Source organism: Euprymna scolopes, chromosome 3, assembly GCF_053919585.1.
Source record: "Euprymna scolopes isolate OS-2025 chromosome 3, ASM5391958v1, whole genome shotgun sequence".
In the NCBI taxonomy this organism is placed as follows: domain Eukaryota; kingdom Metazoa; phylum Mollusca; class Cephalopoda; order Sepiida; family Sepiolidae; genus Euprymna; species Euprymna scolopes.
In genome coordinates, this window is record NC_136484.1 from 89,297,666 (window position 1) to 89,319,010 (window position 21,345).

A 21,345-nucleotide genomic window follows, 5' to 3' on the forward strand; every position below is an offset into this window, starting at 1 on the left:
AATACGGCCAGTTTTTGATAAGTTATTACCAAAGCAGGTAAAACACACCAAGCTGACGATACCCAAGAAGAACTACATGCCGGGAGAAAAGATATTTTTCCAAATGCATAAAGATAATAGTACCTTCTGGGAGCGGGGAGCGATCATTAACAGGATCGGTCGTATGGTCTATATGGTGGAAGGACCACACTCCACACATAAGAAACACTTAAACCAAATTCGCAAACGCACTTCAGACGAGCCAAGTGAAATTCCATCTGAAGAAGAGACGATGGACCTCGTATATGAGGCATTTGATCTGGAACCTCCTCAAACCAGTACGGAAATACGTCGTTCCACTAGAAAAAGGAAGCTGACGGACCCCTTGGAAGTCAACCCTAAGAGAAAGAATTATATTTCAGGGAAATAAATCTTCGGAGGGGGGTGTTCTGGGGTAACTGACACCCCTATTCCTGTCTTCACATGGACTCTCCCATCGCTGTGAAAGGCAGCCATTTTTGGACTCTCTAATCAGAGATTCCATGCCAGCCTAATCGTTGACATGACTTTACAGACTCTCCTGTTTGATATTGTGAACCCCTAAAATAAGGCCACAACATATACCTGGTGAGAAAAATCGACCCGAGTGTCCCCAAGGAACAAGTAAAGCAAGTAGTCAGGACTTTCAACAGCTTTCAGTCAATAGACCCTGCTCCAATACGCAGGAAGCTAGAGGACAAGGTGTGACTGGGACCTGGGAAAGACTAGCAGTTGATGTTACCCATTGCAGGAGTGGGTTTTACATGACAATGATCGACTGTAACCTTGGCTGCCTTGCCCTATGGAGAAGGCTGCGAGGTGGAACGGCCAATGAAATAGCGACAGTCCTTGACATGAGTGAGGTTCGGTAAAAGAGCTGCTAACCAACAATGGTATCAAATTTAGATCGATAGCAATTGCGGATGTAATAAAAAAAATGAAATATCTGTCAATTCTTCAGTGCTGCCAATAGACCTAGTGGCAATGGGATTGTGGAAAGAAACCACAAGACAATAAAGGCAGTGGCAGTGAGAGGGATCATCTCGTCCGAGCTAGCTGTCTACTGGTACATGTCGTGTAGATCGGGACAAGTGCAAGAGCCAATTCCACACCTGTCGATATTCACATACTCCTGAAGGCATCCCAGGGTTGAGTCGGCAAGCAGGGAGAAAGAGACAACAGGGACCATCAAACTCTGGGATGAAGTATGGGTGAAGCCCCCAGGGATGCGATGTACCACACAGTGAAGCAAAGGACACGTAGAGTAATACGAGCAACAACATTGCGGTAGACGGGCTACCAAGACATATTCTCGACATTGGGCCAGTTGAAATTGAAACGGTAAAAAGCGATGTGCAGCAAGAGGATGACAAAGCACCTCAGAGGTCGAATAAGGAAAGATGACCGCCACAGTTGATGAAGAGTATAAAATGTGATCTAGAGATCAGGGGACATATTGTTTAAAGTTAAGAAAAAGGAAAACAGAAGTTTTACCGCGTGTGAACGTTGGGCGAAGTCAGGCGAGAAAGAGAGAGATAATAGTTGGCACCCGAAGTTTTATTAACCGTAGTCTCATAAAGTCTTGCGAAATTGAGCCGCACACATGCAAATGAAAGGAATTACAGGCTGTATAAAAGCAGCTCGAATCGAGAAGTACGGGAGGGAATCCATATCTTTGACGATTGTCGATGCTAGTCACATTATTGGATTTTGATCCACGCGGTTGTTAGTCCGTTGATACGATTTTTCTCAAGTTGAAACCAGAAGAACAGAAATTATCGGTCAGATTAAATGTATTAACACATATGGGATAGACAGAAAGTCTGCAATGAAAGGATGGTCTAGAATAAAAAAAAACTACTTTAAGCACGGCCTTCGTAAAATATGTCATGAAGATTTGTGAAGTGAAAATTACATCATCGCTGAGGTCCTAGCAAACAAGATTTGTGGAACAGTTAGTCTGTCGATAATGAATCAAAAATGTTTACAAAAAGCATTAGAAAACATAAAAATTGCATTAAAAAAGAGAAAAAAATAAAATGATTTTGCACTGAAACTTATTAATATTAAGTTTAAAAAATTAAAAACGGAAAAGTTGTGTGTTTATGCGTTAAAAGTAATTAATTCGTTGTTTCATAGATTTTAAAGACTAAAATACGTTCACTGTTTACTTTTACATTTAAGTTACATTTAAAAAGAAAAAGAACGATTCGATTTATAGTAGCACTTAATGTTATTCAATATAAATAAATAAAAATTATCCATGTAAAATTACGTATGTTTGTATTCTACTTCAGCAGCAATACTTCCAGTTAATGCACGTTTAATGACAGAATTTTTCAGACATATTTTCTTTAAGTTAGGTGACTCTCTAAAAGTGTTCCATGACGATAAATAGGAGGCACAGTTTGGGAAAATTCAACGAATACCACCATTCTAAAGATATGTTTTTTAGTCTAACCCTAACTGTCTTTTCATCAAATGCTGATATCTCTTGCTGTATGTCGTCAGAGCGAAAATAAAGATCATAAACCTAATAAAATAATTTAAAATACGACTATACCATGAGTTAAACTCTTTTTAAGAACTAAGAAAAGAGAGTAAAATAGTATCTACAATATCATCATAAACTTACGATCGGGGCTAAAAGTTCAATAAATGTATTTAAAATTAACTAAAAAAATATATCATCGATAACTCAAAGTAAATCTTGCATTCTGGCTAAGATCAGAGGTATATATATAAGTTTACACATTGGCAATCTTTGAAATATGATAACCCTAGATTAAATGTGATAATATGATGAGTAAAAAGATTCTAGCTAAGAGTATGATAGATAATGTAAGAGAGAGGATAACCAACGACCCCTCACTTTTGATGACCTTGTGCCATGTTACATATTATATTTTTAGCAGATAAATAATTTAAATTTTAGTATCCGAAAAACAACAGAAAGAAGACGAAACAATTAAAGAAATTAATTTAGAATACAGGATCAGTTTCATATATAAATTTAACATAAAATTCCAGGCCATTTTAAATTTTTACGGCTGTTCAATTTTTATCATTTTTTTTTTTCATACCATTTTGTATATTTATTTATTATTATTTTTTAATTTTTCTTTTTACTCTTCATTTATTTTATTGATTGCGAAATTAGGTTAAGAGGTGATTTTTTTATTACCAACGTTAGCTGTCAAGACATTCACTAATAAACAGAACCCTCTGCGTAGTTATGAAACTATTTTTTCATACACGTTTATTTTCTTAATTATTCTTTCACAGGAACAAAAAAAGATGAACAAAAATAACTAAAACCTTCTTATAAAAGTATACGAGGATGTACTTGTGCTTACCAATAATGCACTGAATTATTCACACACGTTATTTTTCCTAATACATGGATATATACGAAGGATGAACTCATTGATATGTGTAAGGGGCATCGTTTTTACAGAAATTACCTGGACATAATAGGAACAGTGGATAACAATTATATCGCTTCAGGCATTAAACCGAAAAGAGGAAGTGAACTTATGGATATGCGTGATCACGTGATTGTTTATCAATTGTAGACCACCCCGTCATCACGTAATAAGAAATTCCACGCATTAGAAAAAGACAACCTCAACATATGTTGTTTTTTTTTTATGGTGATGAATTTTTAAGAAACTTACCTGCCACAATAATGCTGACCCAAAGAAACTTAATGCATGAATTCGGGGCGGTAATAACGAAAGGTACCGAATTCAATGAAGTGCATTCCAAAAAGTTCCTAACAACTTCTTTGACAGTCATGTTTGTAGATTGGGTGATGTCCGACTCTTGTTTTGTCAGCCTGGAAAAGACATTTATAAATTCATTTTATTTGAGCTGCAAAATATTCGGAAAAAAAAAAACAAAGCTTCACAACAAACAAACAAAGGTAGCAAATTAACAAACTACATATTCTTTGAAAATAATGAAAATGAAATGTGGAAAGTAAAATGCGAACAGTATCGGCAAATATTAATTAGCTCTAATGCAATTTATTTATTAGTGTAATGTCTCTCTGGACATCCCTCTCTTTTTTTATTAATCGGTAATGACTTATCAAGGTTGTGGATAAAAGTTAACGAGTCTAGAATGGAGTCTAGTTGAAAGAGGAAGAGGAAGAAAGAGGAAGAATGCCATTAAGGGATTAATAGAAAGATCTAAGTTTGAGTTTTATAACAGGTATCTGCTGACGTTGGATTTGAAGACGACCATGCAGGGAAACAGTCCCGCAGTAATGTATTCCACGGGCAGAAGTTCTGTTTATGGAAATGTCACCTGACACTAGCCACACAGAAAAAGAAACGAAAAGTTTTTTTTTTTTTTCATTTGCTAACAAAGAGAATTCTTGGCGTGGATTTTTTACAAAAGGGAATCGAGCTGTGTCGCAAAACTTTGGTGGATGTCCTAACCACCTAGAACTACACATCGTGTGCCTTGTCGTCAACTGTGGGTTAAAAGCGTTATATTGAGGTCCGCGACAGGGATTCAGCCCACAGGAAAACAGCCATACTAGACGAACATAAAAATAAAAGAAGTCCTTGTAACTGTGTGGGAATCGGAGATCGGAGCTCAGTAAAACTACTTTCTTTGAAGTAATTATAGACTAGAGAGAGACCAACGATATCCTGTGTAAAAAAAAAAATGATGTAATGGGTAGAAGAGACCATTATCTACTATATTTTAAAGTCTGTTTTGAACTTCAGGCAACGAAGAGTGCTGTAAGCACCGTTTCCACCCTGATGCCTTTTAACTGTCTTCTCAATTAAACCTTTAATTCTTATTCCTTTGCATTAATTTTACATTATCAATACAATATAAATATACAGCTCAAATTCTGTTGAATATTTTATGCGATGATTTCTCCAAAGTGGTTGATTAGTTCCCTTTTTATATCATTATTTCTGAATTTATCTCATTCCGTTCTTGAATTTTTGAGATGATGATTTATTATTTGGATTATTTATTATTATTCGAACTAATGTTCTTATCTAGAGTGTTAGGACTCGTGGCGTAACGGATAAGATATTAGGTAAAATTCAGTTGTAAGTGGCACTCTTCCGTAACTTAAAGTTTCAATTTTCAATAAGGGCGATAAGAAGAATACAATTGCAAATTACTTAAAACTTCTATCCGGTCATGGCTGACGGTAAAAGAGTATGTTAACCTCGTGAATTAAATGAAGATTTACGTTCGAAATTACGAGCGGATTCCCAAGTTTGACAGAAAAATTCCTGAATTGGGTAGGATGCACTTGAAGAAGGTCAGAGTTTACATCGGCCGAAACGTTGTGCGTATAACACTCAAGGTGAGAACATCAGTCCGAATAATCCAAGTTATCCAATTCTATCTCATGATATTGTATGATTCTATTGTTAGCATTGGTTTCCCCGATATTTTTCTAGCCAGAATTCTTTCTAGAAGACATTGGGTACTTACAGGAGAAATCACGTGTAAATTGCCAAAATCCTAAATGAAAATGAGCTGAATTCGAACTTGGTATACTGAGGTCATTAGCCCGTGTTGTTAACCAATTAACAACTGTCACCTCTTGATTTGCCAGAAAAGAAGCAAACAAAATTAGATTTATAACGTCTCATGTGATGAACCGACCTCCCTCGGTTAAGATGAGACCCGAAGAAGGTCGCAATGGTCACATAGTTACAAGGACTTCTTTTATTTTTATGTTCGTCTAGTATGGCTGTTTTCCTGTGGGCTGAATTCCTGTCGCGGACCTCAATATAACGTTTTCAACCCACAGTTGATGACAAGGCACACGATGTGTAGTTCTAGGTGGTTAGGACATCCACCAAAGTTTTGCGACACAGCTCTAGTCGCTCTCATGAGATAGGGTTGATATGACATCGGTTTCAGTAGTGGATGATATCTGCTATCCTCTTTCCTCTGCTAAAAAGAAAGATCATTCAACTTGGTTGTTCTTCTTTTACGTTTTACGTAAGTATTAACAATAATAATAACCGACGCTGGTTGTAGTTTTCGTATAATTAATTATTCACGAAAGAAAAAATGAAAATATTAAATATGTACAGTTTTTCACAGGGGGATCAAATTAAAAGAAATAAAATGTCGTTTGCATGTTTCTCTTTCTGGTAGTCACATAGTCGACGAATAGGGTCTTAGTCAGTTTTCTTCAATAAGCGATTCTTGTTTTCAATCGGTTAACGCACGAGTATTTATCGAACGGCGGGATGGGGAGCGGTGGACAGTTTCTTTGCGTCGACTCACTGTGAAGTCTCTTCAAAAACTCCAAAAAAATCTGATTTTTCCCTGATGTATCCATAGCTGGGGTGGGTAGGATCATGCCGGGGTGTCTCAGCTAACCAATGATTGTCCAATCTATCACCCCTTGGTTCGTCCAGATTGGATAATCAGCTACCTCTCCCCCCACATCTAGATCAGGTAAATTTCAACTAGCGATGTTGATAATCATCTCAAGTACCCAGTAACTCATCCTTGACCCCCGGGTTAGCTTGACATCAAAACATCCGGTAATATCTCCAGATAATCATGTTTCATAGGAATATTGTTTCATAATTTCGACTTTGTTTTTCCGTTTATAAAGGAAATGTATGTTACATCCGCAGCCAACTCTTCCAACTAGCAGGGTGATCCGGTATTTTCCGGGCCTGCCATTAAAATAAAAAGGACTCTAATTTCTCTCGCTGGCCCTTTTTTTGGGCAATTTTCAACCATAGCTCTAATTTAACTTTCTGTAACCCTTCCTTAGGAATAATCTCTTCTTACCTTGACTAATTGGGTCACAGATTATTTGGGTTCGTTTTGATATCTGATAATAGATTACTTTTTTATTTCATTTCTCCCTTTACATTTTTCGCAAATCTGGACTTTTTGACGGGTGCTGTATTCTTCCCGTTAATTTCTATCTCAGCATCCACATCAAAAGAAAACACCTGATCTACCCACAGTTAATTATCTTTTAGACTTGGGATCAAACTTTTCTCCTTGTCATCCATTTGAGGATTCTCACTTCTACAAGGCATAGAGTAATTCTGCAGGAAAGTCTTTCATGTATGGATTTCTTGAAAAAATCAAAGTCACATTCTAGTCTTAAGCTCCTTTCGGGTTTTAGTGGTCTTTCAAGTTGACAGCCACCTACAAATATGCAGCTACAGTAATGAATCTTGACTCGTTGGTTACCATCTACGTCGACCAACAATTACCGACGATAACGTATCGATTTAATATATACATATATATATATATATATATATATATATATATATATATATATATATATATATATATGAACAAATGATTAATAAAACATGTTAAAAGACATCTTGAAAAAGAGTTAAAAACATATTTAATTTTAAAAAAGGAAGCACAAGATAAGTGGATAGTCCTTAATCCGCGGAGTTTCGAAGAAATACTCTCCTTCTCATCAGAGGGCAGGAATTAGCAAAATGCGGGATCGGATTTTGCATATAAAAGTATTTAATGAAACTACAAGTAAGTCACAGATCTTACTTGGTTAAAAAGAGGGTGAGGTAAGGGGAATATGAAGTAAAAGAAAAATGATAAAAAGATTACACATGAATGGATAGTCCGGTGAAGAGTAAAAAATCCAAGAATGGTAAAATCCAAAACGGTTGAATTAAAAATGCCCAATCCAATGGGTAAATTCCAAATGGTCGAAAATGATCTAAAAGGCAGAGTTCCTTGGAAAAAATCGCAAATGGAATGAATTCCAAATCATTAAAAGAAAAAGCACTGGAGAGAATATTTAAAACACGTTTGTCAAGGCTGGAGGAATCAAGTAAATATATATATATATATATATATATATATATATATATATATATATATATATTAAATCGATGTGTTATCGTCGGTCATTTGCTGTGTGTGTGTGTGTGTGTGTGTGTGTGTGTGTGTGTGTGTGTGTGTGTGTGTATGTGAAAGAAAGACAAAAACTGATAAACTAAAACAATAAAATCAAATTAGATGCTCTGATTTTATTATTTAGTATTTTAATGTTAAAACGCCCCCATTCCAGAGAAATAAGTTACGATGTTATTTACGTTCAAGATTTACCACAAAGACAATTATGATGTTTGTATATATTTTTTTAGATATGGCATGATAATTATTTTTTGGATTATTTGGACTATTGTTCTCATCTTGGTAGGATTGTATTCCGAAACGTTGTGGAAAAAACAACGTAGACGGAAACAAACAATCTAAATGATACAAAAAATAGAGAAAATTATATCTGTCTGAATCAATATGGTACAACTTTCAAATCAACAATTATAGTATGAAACAATTTTAAAATATTATAAAAATACTTGTAATGTAAACATTATTTTAAAAACACAGAAAAGAAATAATGTACGGGGGCGTACAATAAGTAATGCCCCTTACCCACTTCCAATTGTCTGATCTAGCTGAAATTTTGCATGTGCAATGATTTTTATCTCTACGGGTTATGTGGCAAATTACAGCTCTGAACTAATTGTGGTTTCTGTTTTACAGGTGTTTGAACTGAGTCAGGCGTGAAATGGAACCTGTTGAATGTTGAGCAGTGATCCGGTTTTTGTATTTGAAAGGACGCACACCACAGGAGACTTTTGATGAAATGAAAGAAACTTATGGTGATAATTAAAAAAAAAAAAAAAAAAAAAAAAACGGAAAACAGTGGGTGGCTTATTGTTTAGAAAGGGTTGAGAGGATCCTACTGACCAAATATTTTATTCTTTGTTTTTCCCGACTCCACAATTCATTGCAATAAGATTATTATAATAGAATGACACGTTAACCGGCGTTGCCCGGTGGAAACATGCCGCCTCCTTGCAAAAAAATTAAACTACAGCGTACTATATTAAGAACGGCTTTCGGAATAGCCACCCCAACTTCCCCATGTCAAGGACAGCTTTCGGAATAGACACCAGTAACCTGGCCATGGTAAAAATAGATACCCCATTTAATGAGGGGGGGGGTCAAAGTATTTGCCCCAAATTTAACCTTGATATTAGTTGTCAGCATACCCACCCGCAAAGACTATAAACCTCCCAAAGAATTGGGGGATGGCAGTGACAGTCGAAGAGAAGTAGCTTTGTTTATCGCGCAGGCGTACAAATCTTGCGACCACTGCAGTACAGTGCATAATGCATGTCTTTATATCTCGAAAACTACTTGTCTCTGCCAAAGTTTAAAAAAAGTTGTCTTAAAAAGCATAGTAGAAAACCTCAAAAAGTCGAAAAACTTACCTAAAAAATAAGTTAATATCTGAGCTGTGTAATTTAGGGTAAATATGTATTTTAGCGGTGTAAATTATTTGACAGACACAGAAATTATTAAAAAAAAACAACTATTTATGTTTATATAAAATACATTATTAGAACCAAAGGAAATAAGAATAAAATTAATCTTTATTAATTTTTCATCATCAGTCTTATAAGACTAAATGTCGAGGTGGCCATATTTTATTAGACTAAAAATTGAGGTGGCTATATTTTTTTTACATAGGCATCACCACTTATCAAGGCCCAATGACCACTCGAGGATAAGTGTTAAGAGTGTACAGTAGTCAGTTGGACAATATAATAATCGTTAGTAATGGAAATTCGGTAAATTTGCTAACTTAAGTGGAACGGCTCATCAAGAACTTGTTTACGTTGGACTTGAAAGCAACCATATTGTAGTGAGATGGAAAGCAGGAAACGGAAGACAGTTCCACAGGCGTGCACTTCTAAGAAAGAAGCTTGTTCGTGGAATCTACGTTTCGGTTAGGCACAGATAAAGAGTGGGGGGGGATTATTGATAGTGTTTTCAGTTAAATGAGTGTTTGTTGTGAAAGTTTGGCGAGGGGGGACCATAGATCGAAGATCAGTCGAGCACTTGCCATAAATAACGACAAAGTAGAGACAAACCCGCAACATCTTTTCTGTATGATAGAGATTGCAGGGAAGAGAAAAGGACATCTCCTACGAAGCAACAACTGAAGGACGAGTTAAAAGAGGAATTTCCAGAAGTATTCTCACTTGGACTAGGAAAATGTACAAACGCTACTGCAAGATTCGAACTAAAAGAAAACACTCTGCACGTTTTCAAGAAAAAACGAAACGTCCCATTCACAGCAACAGGAAAATCGAAAAAGGAAGCTTCAACGGAATCTGCCAAAGGTGGCAAAAAAAAAAAAATGAAACTGCAAAGCCGGAAGCTAAAAAACCCGCGACAAAAGAATTCCCCAAGCCAAAGCAACAATTTTTACGCGTGTATAGGATTACACCCAACCCGAACACTCCAACAGCAGTTTCATCTGCAGAAACGATGTTTGTGCGGAAAATGAGATCTCTTTTTGACAAACAGTCAAGGCCACTAGTGACCACTTATGTACCCAGTAAACTTTTCATACCAGGTAAAAAAGTGTTTTCCAAAAGTGTTTATAAAAACAACACATCATTCTAGGAGGTGGGTACAATTACTAAGAGAGTCGATGACATGGTATATATCGTACCAGGATCAACATATACCCACAAACGTCACCAGAACCAACAAAAATGTCGATTAGTTGAAACGAGCAACAGTCCACCATTGGAAGATGAGCCGATTGACACTGTCTTCGAAACTTTTGATCTTGAACCTCCTCAACCAACACCTGAACTATGGCGGTCGTTTCGTAGGAGAAAGTTTACCGAGCCATTGATGGTAAACCCTAAAAGAAAATGGTACTGACAGTTTTTACGAACAAAAAGCTTGGGGGCGGGGAGACGCGCCTCCATGGGATTAATGGACTATCTCATGACGTCACGTCCACTGGTGACGTCACTTCCGGTATCGAGTACCGGTGCTCGGCAGTTAGAGATTGGCACGTGACCAAGCAGGTCAGCTGCACACGCCCCACTATTGAGGAATGCTCAACTCGATTTGCCTGTAATCTATGTGAATACATGTTCGTTTCCATTCGTTTATTAACATTTAACGCCATAACATAATGGTACCCGTAATTTTTTTTGGGGGGGGGTGTATAGGCACTCTGTGCATAGATAAGTGTAAGGTTTACAGACTTTAAGTTTAAGTTTATGAGTGGTTAATATGTTTTTATTTGGTATTATTTTTTTTCAGCTCAATTGCATCATGTAGAGAGCGCTGCCATATTGGAAGATTTCTTGAGCGTTCGTTCATGTATGTAGAAATGGATTCTGGAATAACAGAATTGTTTGGTCTCAGCTGATCAGATCAGACGGATTTTGAGAATTTTTAATCGGGTAATGGAAAGATTATGTTTTGTGTATGTAGCTTATAACCAGTTACGATGGGTGCAATGGAAGTATCGTAGAAAAATGTAAAATAGGTCCCAGTGTCAACTGGTAGCAGTGGGAAGACTAAATATTTATAGAGAAAAATAGGGACTCCTTCCTCTATAGATGTCATGATTGTGATGGCGTTGCTCCTATGATGCAATGTAACATTTTATTATAATGACTTAATGTGTCTAAAATTGTGTTATAAAACTACATGATATAGTAGCTAATAGCCTAAACCTAATGAATAAGTATGTGGCATCTGTTATTGAAAAAAAGGAGTCGCATCTTTTGTGCTGATTCCCGGTCTTCCTCTTTCATGGGACGGGGAATGCAGCAACACTGTCTCTTCCTCTCTTTAGTATTTTTTATTTATTTTGTTTATTGTTTTGGCCTACCTTCGGGTTGTGACGTAACCTACCATATCTGAAACGTCTGATAAGCTATGGAGGTATGGCAATTATTTTTCTTCTTACTAACGCCTCTCTCTACCTCTTTTCAGTTTTTTCTTTACATGTTTTTTTTTTTTAATTTTAGCACGTTCCTCTCGTGCGCAAAAAAAAACATTTTTTAAAATATTTCGTTTCCCACGTAAATTGAAACTGTGATTTTTCAGTTTTTCCATAGACGATGAAGGTAAAATCAGCAGGATACAATGATAAAAAGGAAATCCTCTCTGACTATGATGAGGAGCACAAAAGAAAAAACGAATAAGAAACAAGGGAAAAAAGATCACACAATCTCTTAAGGAACATATACCAATAAAACCTATCCTTACAGAGTCAACACTCATTCCCAGAACAACGCCTATCCCCAGACCAACAGCTACAGCACTTGCCCTCTTCCAATACTTCAAATACCAAAACCAACACTTTAACACGCTGACAATATAGCTTCCTTTGTTTTTTAAGAAAGGAGTCACCACTTAACAAGGGTTAATGAGTGTTCGACAGTCAATGGGAAAATATAGTAGTAATCGTTAGTAGTGGAAATTAGCAAATTTAAATTATTTTTTATGATTTATTATAAATTTAAATTATTTTTTATAATTTATTATAAATTTAAATTATTTTATATAATTTAATATAAATTTAAATTATTTTTTATGATTTATTATGAATTTAAATTATTTTTTATGATTTATTATAAATTTAAACTATTTTTTATGATGTAATATAAATTTAAATTATTTTTTATAATTTATTATAAATTTAAATTATTTTATATAATTAAATATAAATTTAAATTATTTTTTATGATTTATTATAAATTTAAATTATTTTATATAATGTAATATAAATTTAAATTATTTTATATCATTTAATATAACTTTAAATTATTTTTTATGATTTATTATACATTCAAATTATTTTATATAATGTAATATAAATTTAAATTATTTTATATAATGTAATATAAATTTAAATTATTTTTTATGATTTATTATAAATTTAAATTATTTTATATAATGTAATATAAATTTAAATTATTTTTTATAATTTAAATAATTTTTATATAACTTAAATAATTTTATATAATTTAAATTATTTTTTATGATTTATTATAAATTTAAATTATTTTATATAATGTAATATAAATTTAAATTATTTTTTCATAATGTAATACAAATTTAAATTATTTTTTATAATGTAATATAAATTTAAATTATTTTATATAATGTAATATAAATTTAAATTATTTTATATAATGTAATATAAATTAAAATTATTTTTTATGATTTACTATGAATTTAAATTATTTTTTATAATTTAATATAAATTTAAATTATTTTTTATGATTTATTCTGAATTTAAATTATTTTATATAATTTAATATAAATTTAAATTATTTTATATAATGTAATATAAATTTAAATTATTTTATATACTGGAATATACATTTAAATTATTTTTTATAATTTATTATAAATTAAAATTATTTTTTATAATTTAATATCAATTTAAATTATTTTTTATGATTTATTATAAATTTAAATTATTTTATATAATGTAATATACATTTAAATTATTTTATATCATGTAATATAAATTTAAATTATTTTATGTAATGTAATATAAATTTAAATTATTTTATATAATGTAATATAAATTTAAATTATTTTTTATGATTTATTATAAATTTAAATGATTTTTTATAATTTAATATAAATTTAAATTGTTTTTTATGATTTAATATGAATTTAAATTATTTTATATAATGTAATATAAATTTAAATTATTTTTTATAATTTAATATAAATTTAAATTATTTTATATAATGAAATATAAATTTAAATTATTTTATATAATGTAATATAAATTTAAATTATTTTTTATGATATATTATTAATTTAGATAATTTTTCATAATTTCATATACATTTAAATTATTTTTTATGATTTATTATGAATTTAAATTATTTTATATAATGTAATATAAATTTAAATATTTTTTATAATTTAGTATAAATTTAAATTATTTTATATAATGTAATATAAATTTAAATTATTTTATATAATGTAATATAAATTTAAAGAATTTTTATAATTTATTATAAATTTATATTATTTAATATAATGTAATATAAATAAAAATTATTTTATATAATTTAATATAAATTTAAATTATTTTTTATGATTTATTATGAATTTAAATTATTTTATATAATTTAATATAAATTTAAATTATTTTATATAATGTAATATAAATTAAAATTATTTTATATACTGGAATATAAATTTAAATTAGTTTTTATAATTTATTATAAATTAAAATAATTTTTCATAATTTAATATAAATTTAAATTATTTTTTATAATGTATTATAAATTTTAATTATTTTATATAATATAATATAAATTTAAATTATTTTATATAATGTAATATAAATTTAAATTATTTTATGTAATGTAATATAAATTTAAATTATTTTATATAATGTAATATAAATTTAAATTATTTTTTATGATTTATTATAAATTTAAATGATTTTTTATAATTTAATATGAATTTAAATTGTTTTTTATGATTTATTATAAATTCAAATTATTTTATATAATGTAATAGAAATTAAAATTATTTTTTATAATTTAATATAAATTAAAATTATTTTATATAATGAAATAACAATTTAAATTATTTTATATAATGTAATATAAATTTAAATTATTTTTTATGATATATTATAAATTTAAATAATTTTTCATAATTTAATATAAATTTAAATTATTTTTTATGATTTATTATAAATTTAAATTATTTTATATAATGTAATATAAATTTACATATTTTTTATAATTTAGTATACATTAAAATTATTTTATATAATGTAATATAAATTTAAATTATTTTATATAATGTAATATAAATTTAAATAATTTTTATAATTCATTATAAATTTTAATTATTTATATAATGTAATATAAATAACAATTACTTTATATAATTTAATATAAATTTAAATTATTTTTTATGATTTATTATAAATTTAAATTATTTTATATAATGTAATATAAATTTAAATTATTTTTTATAATTTAATATAAATTTTAATTATTTTATATAATGAAATATAAATTTAAATTATTTTATATAATGAAATATAAATTTAAATTATTTTATATAATGTAATATAAATTTAAATAATTTTTTATGATATATTATAAATTTAAATAATTTTTTATAATTTAATATAAATTTAAATTATTTTTTTGATTTATTATAAATTTAAATTATTTTATATAATGTAATATAAATTTAAATTATTTTTTATAATTTAATATAAATTTAAATTATTTTATATAATGAAATATAAATTTAAATTATTTTTCATAATGTAATATAAATTTAAATTATTTTTTATGATATATTATTAATTTAAATAATTTTTTATAATTTAATATAAATTTAAATTATTTTATATAATGTAATATACATTTAAATTATTATTTATAAGTTATTATAAATTTAAATTATTTTATATAATGTAATATAAATTTAAATTATTTTTTATAATTTCATATAAATTTAAATTATTTTTTATGATTTATTATAAATTTAAATTATTTTATATAATGTAATATAAATTTATATTATTTTATATAATGTAATATAAATAAAAATTATTTTATATAATTTAATATAAATTTAAATTATTTTTTATGATTCATTATGAATTTAAATTATTTTATATAATTTAATATAAATTTAAATTATTTTATATAATTTAATATAAATTAAAATTATTTTATATACTGGAATATAAATTTAAATTATTTTTTATAATTTATTAAAAATTTAAATAATTTTTCATAATTTAATATAAATTTAAATTATTTTTTATAATTTATTATAAATTTTAATTATTTTATATAATGTAATATAAATTTAAATTATTTTTTATGATATATTATTAATTTAGATAATTTTTCATAATTTCATATAAATTTAAATTATTTTTTATGATTTATTATAAATTTAAATTATTTTATATAATGTAATATAAATTTAAATATTTTTTATAATTTAGTAAAAATTTAAATTATTTTATATAATGTAATATAAATTTAAATTATTTTATATAATGTAATATAAATTTAAATAATTTTTATAATTTATTATAAATTTATATTATTTTATATAATGTAATATAAATAAAAATTATTTTATATAATTTAATATAAATTTAAATTATTTTTTATGATTTATTATGAATTTAAATTATTTTATATAATTTAATATAAATTTAAATTATTTTATATAATGTAATATAAATTAAAATTATTTTATATACTGGAATATAAATTTAAATTATTTTTTATAATTTATTATAAATTAAAATAATTTTTCATAATTTAATATAAATTTAAATTATTTTTTATAATTTATTATAAATTTTAATTATTTTATATAATATAATATAAATTTAAATTATTTTATATAATGTAATATAAATTTAAATTATTTTATGTAATGTAATATAAATTTAAATTATTTTATATAATGTAATATAAATTTAAATTATTTTTTATGATTTATTATAAATTTAAATGATTTTTTATAATTTAATATAAATTTAAATTGTTTTTTATGATTTATTATAAATTCAAATTATTTTATATAATGTAATAGAAATTAAAATTATTTTATATAATGTAATATAAATTAAAATTATTTTATATAATGAAATAACAATTTAAATTATTTTATATAATGTAATATAAATTTAAATTATTTTTTATGATATATTAAAAATTTAAATAATTTTTCATAATTTAATATAAATTTAAATTATTTTTTATGATTTATTATAAATTTAAATTATTTTATATAATGTAATATAAATTTACATATTTTTTATAATTTAGTATAAATTAAAATTATTTTATATAATGTAATATAAATTTAAATTATTTTATATAATGTAATATAAATTTAAATAATTTTTATAATTCATTATAAATTTTAATTATTTATATAATGTAATATAAATAACAATTACTTTATATAATTTAATATAAATTTAAATTATTTTTTATGATTTATTATAAATTTAAATTATTTTATATAATGTAATATAAATTTAAATTATTTTTTATAATTTAATATAAATTTTAATTATTTTATATAATGAAATATAAATTTAAATTATTTTATATAATGTAATATACATTTAAATTATTTTTTATGATATATTATAAATTTAAATAATTTTTTATAATTTAATATAAATTTAAATTATGTTTTATGATTAATTATAAATTTAAATTATTTTATATAATGTAATATAAATTTAAATTATTTTATATAATGTAATTGAAATTTAAATTATTTTATATAATGTAATTGAAATTTAAATTATTTTATATAATGTAATATAAATTTAAATTATTTTGTATAATTTAATATAAATTTAAATTATTTTATATAATGAAATATAAATTTAAATTATTTTATATAATGTAATTGAAATTTAAATTATTTTTTATGATATATTATAAATTTAAATAATTTTTTATAATGTAATATAAATTTAAATTATTTTTTTGATTTATTATAAATTTAAATTATTTTATATAATGTAATATAAATTTAAATTATTTTTTATAATTTAATATAAATTTAAATTATTTTATATAATGAAATATAAATTTAAATTATTTTATATAATGTAATATAAATTTAAATTATTTTTTATGATATATTATTAATTTAAATAATTTTTTATAATTTAATATAAATTTAAATTATTTTATATAATGTAATATAAATTTAAATTATTTTTTATAAGTTATAATAAATTTAAATTATTTTATATAATGTTATATAAATGTAAATTATTTTTTATAATTTAATATAAATTTAAATTATTTTTTATGATTTATTATAAATTTAAATTATTTTATATAATATAACATAAATTTAAATTATTTTATATAATTTAATATAAATTTAAATTATTTCTTATGATTTATTATAAATTTAAATTATTTTATATAATGTAATATAAATTTAAATTATTTTTTATGATTTATTATAAATTTAAATTATTTTATATAATGTAATATAAATTTAAATTATTTTTTATAATTTAAGTAATTTTTATATAACGTAATTAATTCTATATAATTTAAATTATTTTTTATGATTTATTATAAATTTAAATTATTTTATATAATGTAATATAAATTTAAATTATTTTTCATAATGTAATATAAATTTGAATTATTTTTTATAATGTAATATAGATTTAAATTATTTTATATAATGTAATATAAATTTAAATTATTTTTTATAATTTAATATAAATTTAAATTATTTTATAGAATGTAATATAAATTTAAATTATGTTATATAATGTAATATAAATTTAAATTATTTTTTATGATTTATTATAAATTTAAATGATTTTTTATAATTTAATATAAATTTAAATTGTTTTTTATGATTTATTATAAATTTAAATTAATTTATATAATGTAATATAAATTTAAATTATTTTTTATAATTTAATATAAATTTAAATTATTTTATATAAGGAAATATAAATTTAAATTATTTTATATAATATAATATAAATGTAAATTATATTTATGATATATTATAAATTTAAATAATTTTTTATAATTTAATATAAATTTAAATTATTTTTTATGATTTATTATAAATTTAAATTATTTTATATAATGTAATATAAATTTAAATATTTTTTATAATTTAGTATAAATTTAAATTATTTTATGTAATGTAATATAAATTTAATTATTTTATATAATGTAATATAAATTTAAATTATTTTTATAATTTATTATAAATTTAAATTATTTTATATAATGTAATATAAATTCAAATTATTTTTTATAATTTATTATAAATTTAAATTATGTTATATAATGTAATATAAATTTAAATTATTTTTCATGATTTAATATACATTTAAATTATTTTATATAATGTAATATACATTTAAATTATTTTTTATATTTTATTATAAAAAATAATTTAAATTATTTTATATAATGTAATATAAATTTAAATTATTTTTTATGATTTAATATAAATTTAAATTATTTTATATAATGTAATATAAATTTTAATTATTTTATATAATGTAATATAAATTTAAATTATTTTTTATAATTTATTATAAATTTTAATTATTTTATATAATGTAATATAAATTTAAATTATTTTTTATAAGTTATTATAAATTTAAATTATTTTATATAATGTAATATAAATTTAAATTATTTTTTATATTTTATTATAAAAAATAATTTACATTATTTTATATAATGTAATATAAATTTAAATTATTTTTTATAATTTAATATAAATTTAAATTATTTTTTGTGATTTATTATAAATTTAAATTATTTTATATAATGTAATATAAATTTAAATTATTTTGTATAATTTAATATAAATTTAAATTATTTTTTATGATTTATTATAAATTTAAATTATTTTATATAATGTAATATAAATTTAAATTATTTTATATAATATAATATAAATTTAAATTTTTTTTCATGATTTATTATGAATTTAAATTATTTTATATAATATAATATAAATTTAAATTAATTGTTATAATTTAAGTAATTTTTATATAACTTAAATAATTTGATATAATTGAAATTATTTTTTATGATTTATTATAAATTTAAATTATTTTATATAATGTAATATAAATTTAAATTATTTTTCATAATGTAATATAAATTTAAATTATTTTTTATAATGTAATGTAAATTTAAATTATTTTATATAATGTAATATAAATTTAAATTATTTTATGTAATGTAATATAAATTTAAATTATTTTATATAATGTAATATAAATTTAAATTATTTTTTTTGATTTATTATAAATTTAAATGATTTTTTATAATTTAATATAAATTTAAATTGTTTTTTATGATTTATTATAAATTTAAATTATTTTATATAATGTAATATAAATTTAAATTATTTTTTATAATTTAATATAAATTTAAATTATTTTATATAATGAAATATAAATTTAAATCATTTTATATAATGTAATATAAATTTAAATTATTTTAAATTATATATTATAAATTTAAATAAGTTTTCATAATTTAATATAAATTTAAATTATTTTTTATGATTTATTATAAATTTAACTTATTTTATTTAATGTAATATAAATTTAAATATTTTTTATAATTTTGTATAAATTTAAATTTTTTTTTATAATGTAATATAAATTTAAATTATTTTATATAATGTAATATAAATTTAAATTATTTTTTATGATTTATTATAAATTTAAATTATTTTCTATAATGTAATATAAATTTAAATTATTTTTTATAATTTAAGTAATTTTTATATAACTTAAATAATTTTATATAATTTAATTTTTTTGTTTTTATGATTTATTATAAATTTAAATTATTTTATATAATGTAATATAAATTTAAATTAGTTTTCATAATGTAATATAAATTTAAATTATTTTTTATAATGTAATATAAATTTAAATTATTTTATATAATTTAATATAAATTTCAATTATTTTATGTAATGTAATATAAATTTAAATTATTTTATATAATGTAATATAAATTTAAATTATTTTTTATGATTTATTATAAATTTAAATGATTTTATATAATGTAATATAAATTTAAATTATTTTTTATAATTTAATATAAATTTTAATTATTTTATATAATGTAATATAAATTTAAATTATTTTTTATGATTTATCATAAATTTAAATTATTTTATATAATGTAATATAAATTAAAATTATTTTTTATAATTTAATATAAATTTAAATTATTTTATAGAATTTAATATAAATTTAAATTATTTTATATAATTTAATATGAATTTAAATTATTTTTATGATTTATTATAAATTTAAATGATTTTTTATAATTTAATATAAATTTAAATGGTTTTTTATGATTTATTATAAATTTAAATTATTTTATATAATGTAATATAAATTTGAATTATTTTTTATAATTTAATATAAATTTAAATTATTTTATATAATGTAATATAAATTTAAATTATTTTATATAATGTAATAAAAATTTAAATTTTTTTTTATGATTTATTATAAAGTTAAATAATTTTATATAATGTAATATAAATTTAAATTTTTTTTATGATTTATTATAAATTTAAATTATTTTATATAATGTAATATAAATTTAAATATTTTTTATAATTTAGTATAAATTTAAATTATTTTATATAATGCAATATAAATTTAAATTATTTTATATAATGTAATATAAATTTAAATTATTTTTATAATTTATTATAAATGTAAATTATTTTATATAATGTAATATAAATGTAAATTATTTTTTATAATTTATTATAAATTTAAATTATTTTATATAATGTAATATTAATTTTAATTATTTTTTTATAATTTAATATAAATTTTAATTATTTTATATAATGTAATATAAATTTAAATTATTTTTTATAATTTATTATAAATTTAAATTATTTTATATA

The 21,345-nt window shown here is 22.7% G+C and overlaps 1 protein-coding gene across 3 annotated transcripts in view; it reads right to left on the reverse strand.

Moving 5' to 3' along the window:
* Nucleotides 1-21,345, reverse strand: part of LOC145257147 (acid-sensing ion channel 4-A-like) — a 98,357-nt gene that overhangs the window by 64,481 nt on the left and 12,531 nt on the right. For all 3 annotated transcript variants that reach the window (XM_080115639.1, XM_080115638.1, XM_080115637.1), the window contains exon 2: nucleotides 3,696-3,856. In XM_080115639.1, the coding sequence (XP_079971765.1) occupies nucleotides 3,696-3,816 (121 nt within the window). In that variant the 5' untranslated portion in view covers nucleotides 3,817-3,856. The remainder of the gene's footprint in view (nucleotides 1-3,695; nucleotides 3,857-21,345) is intronic.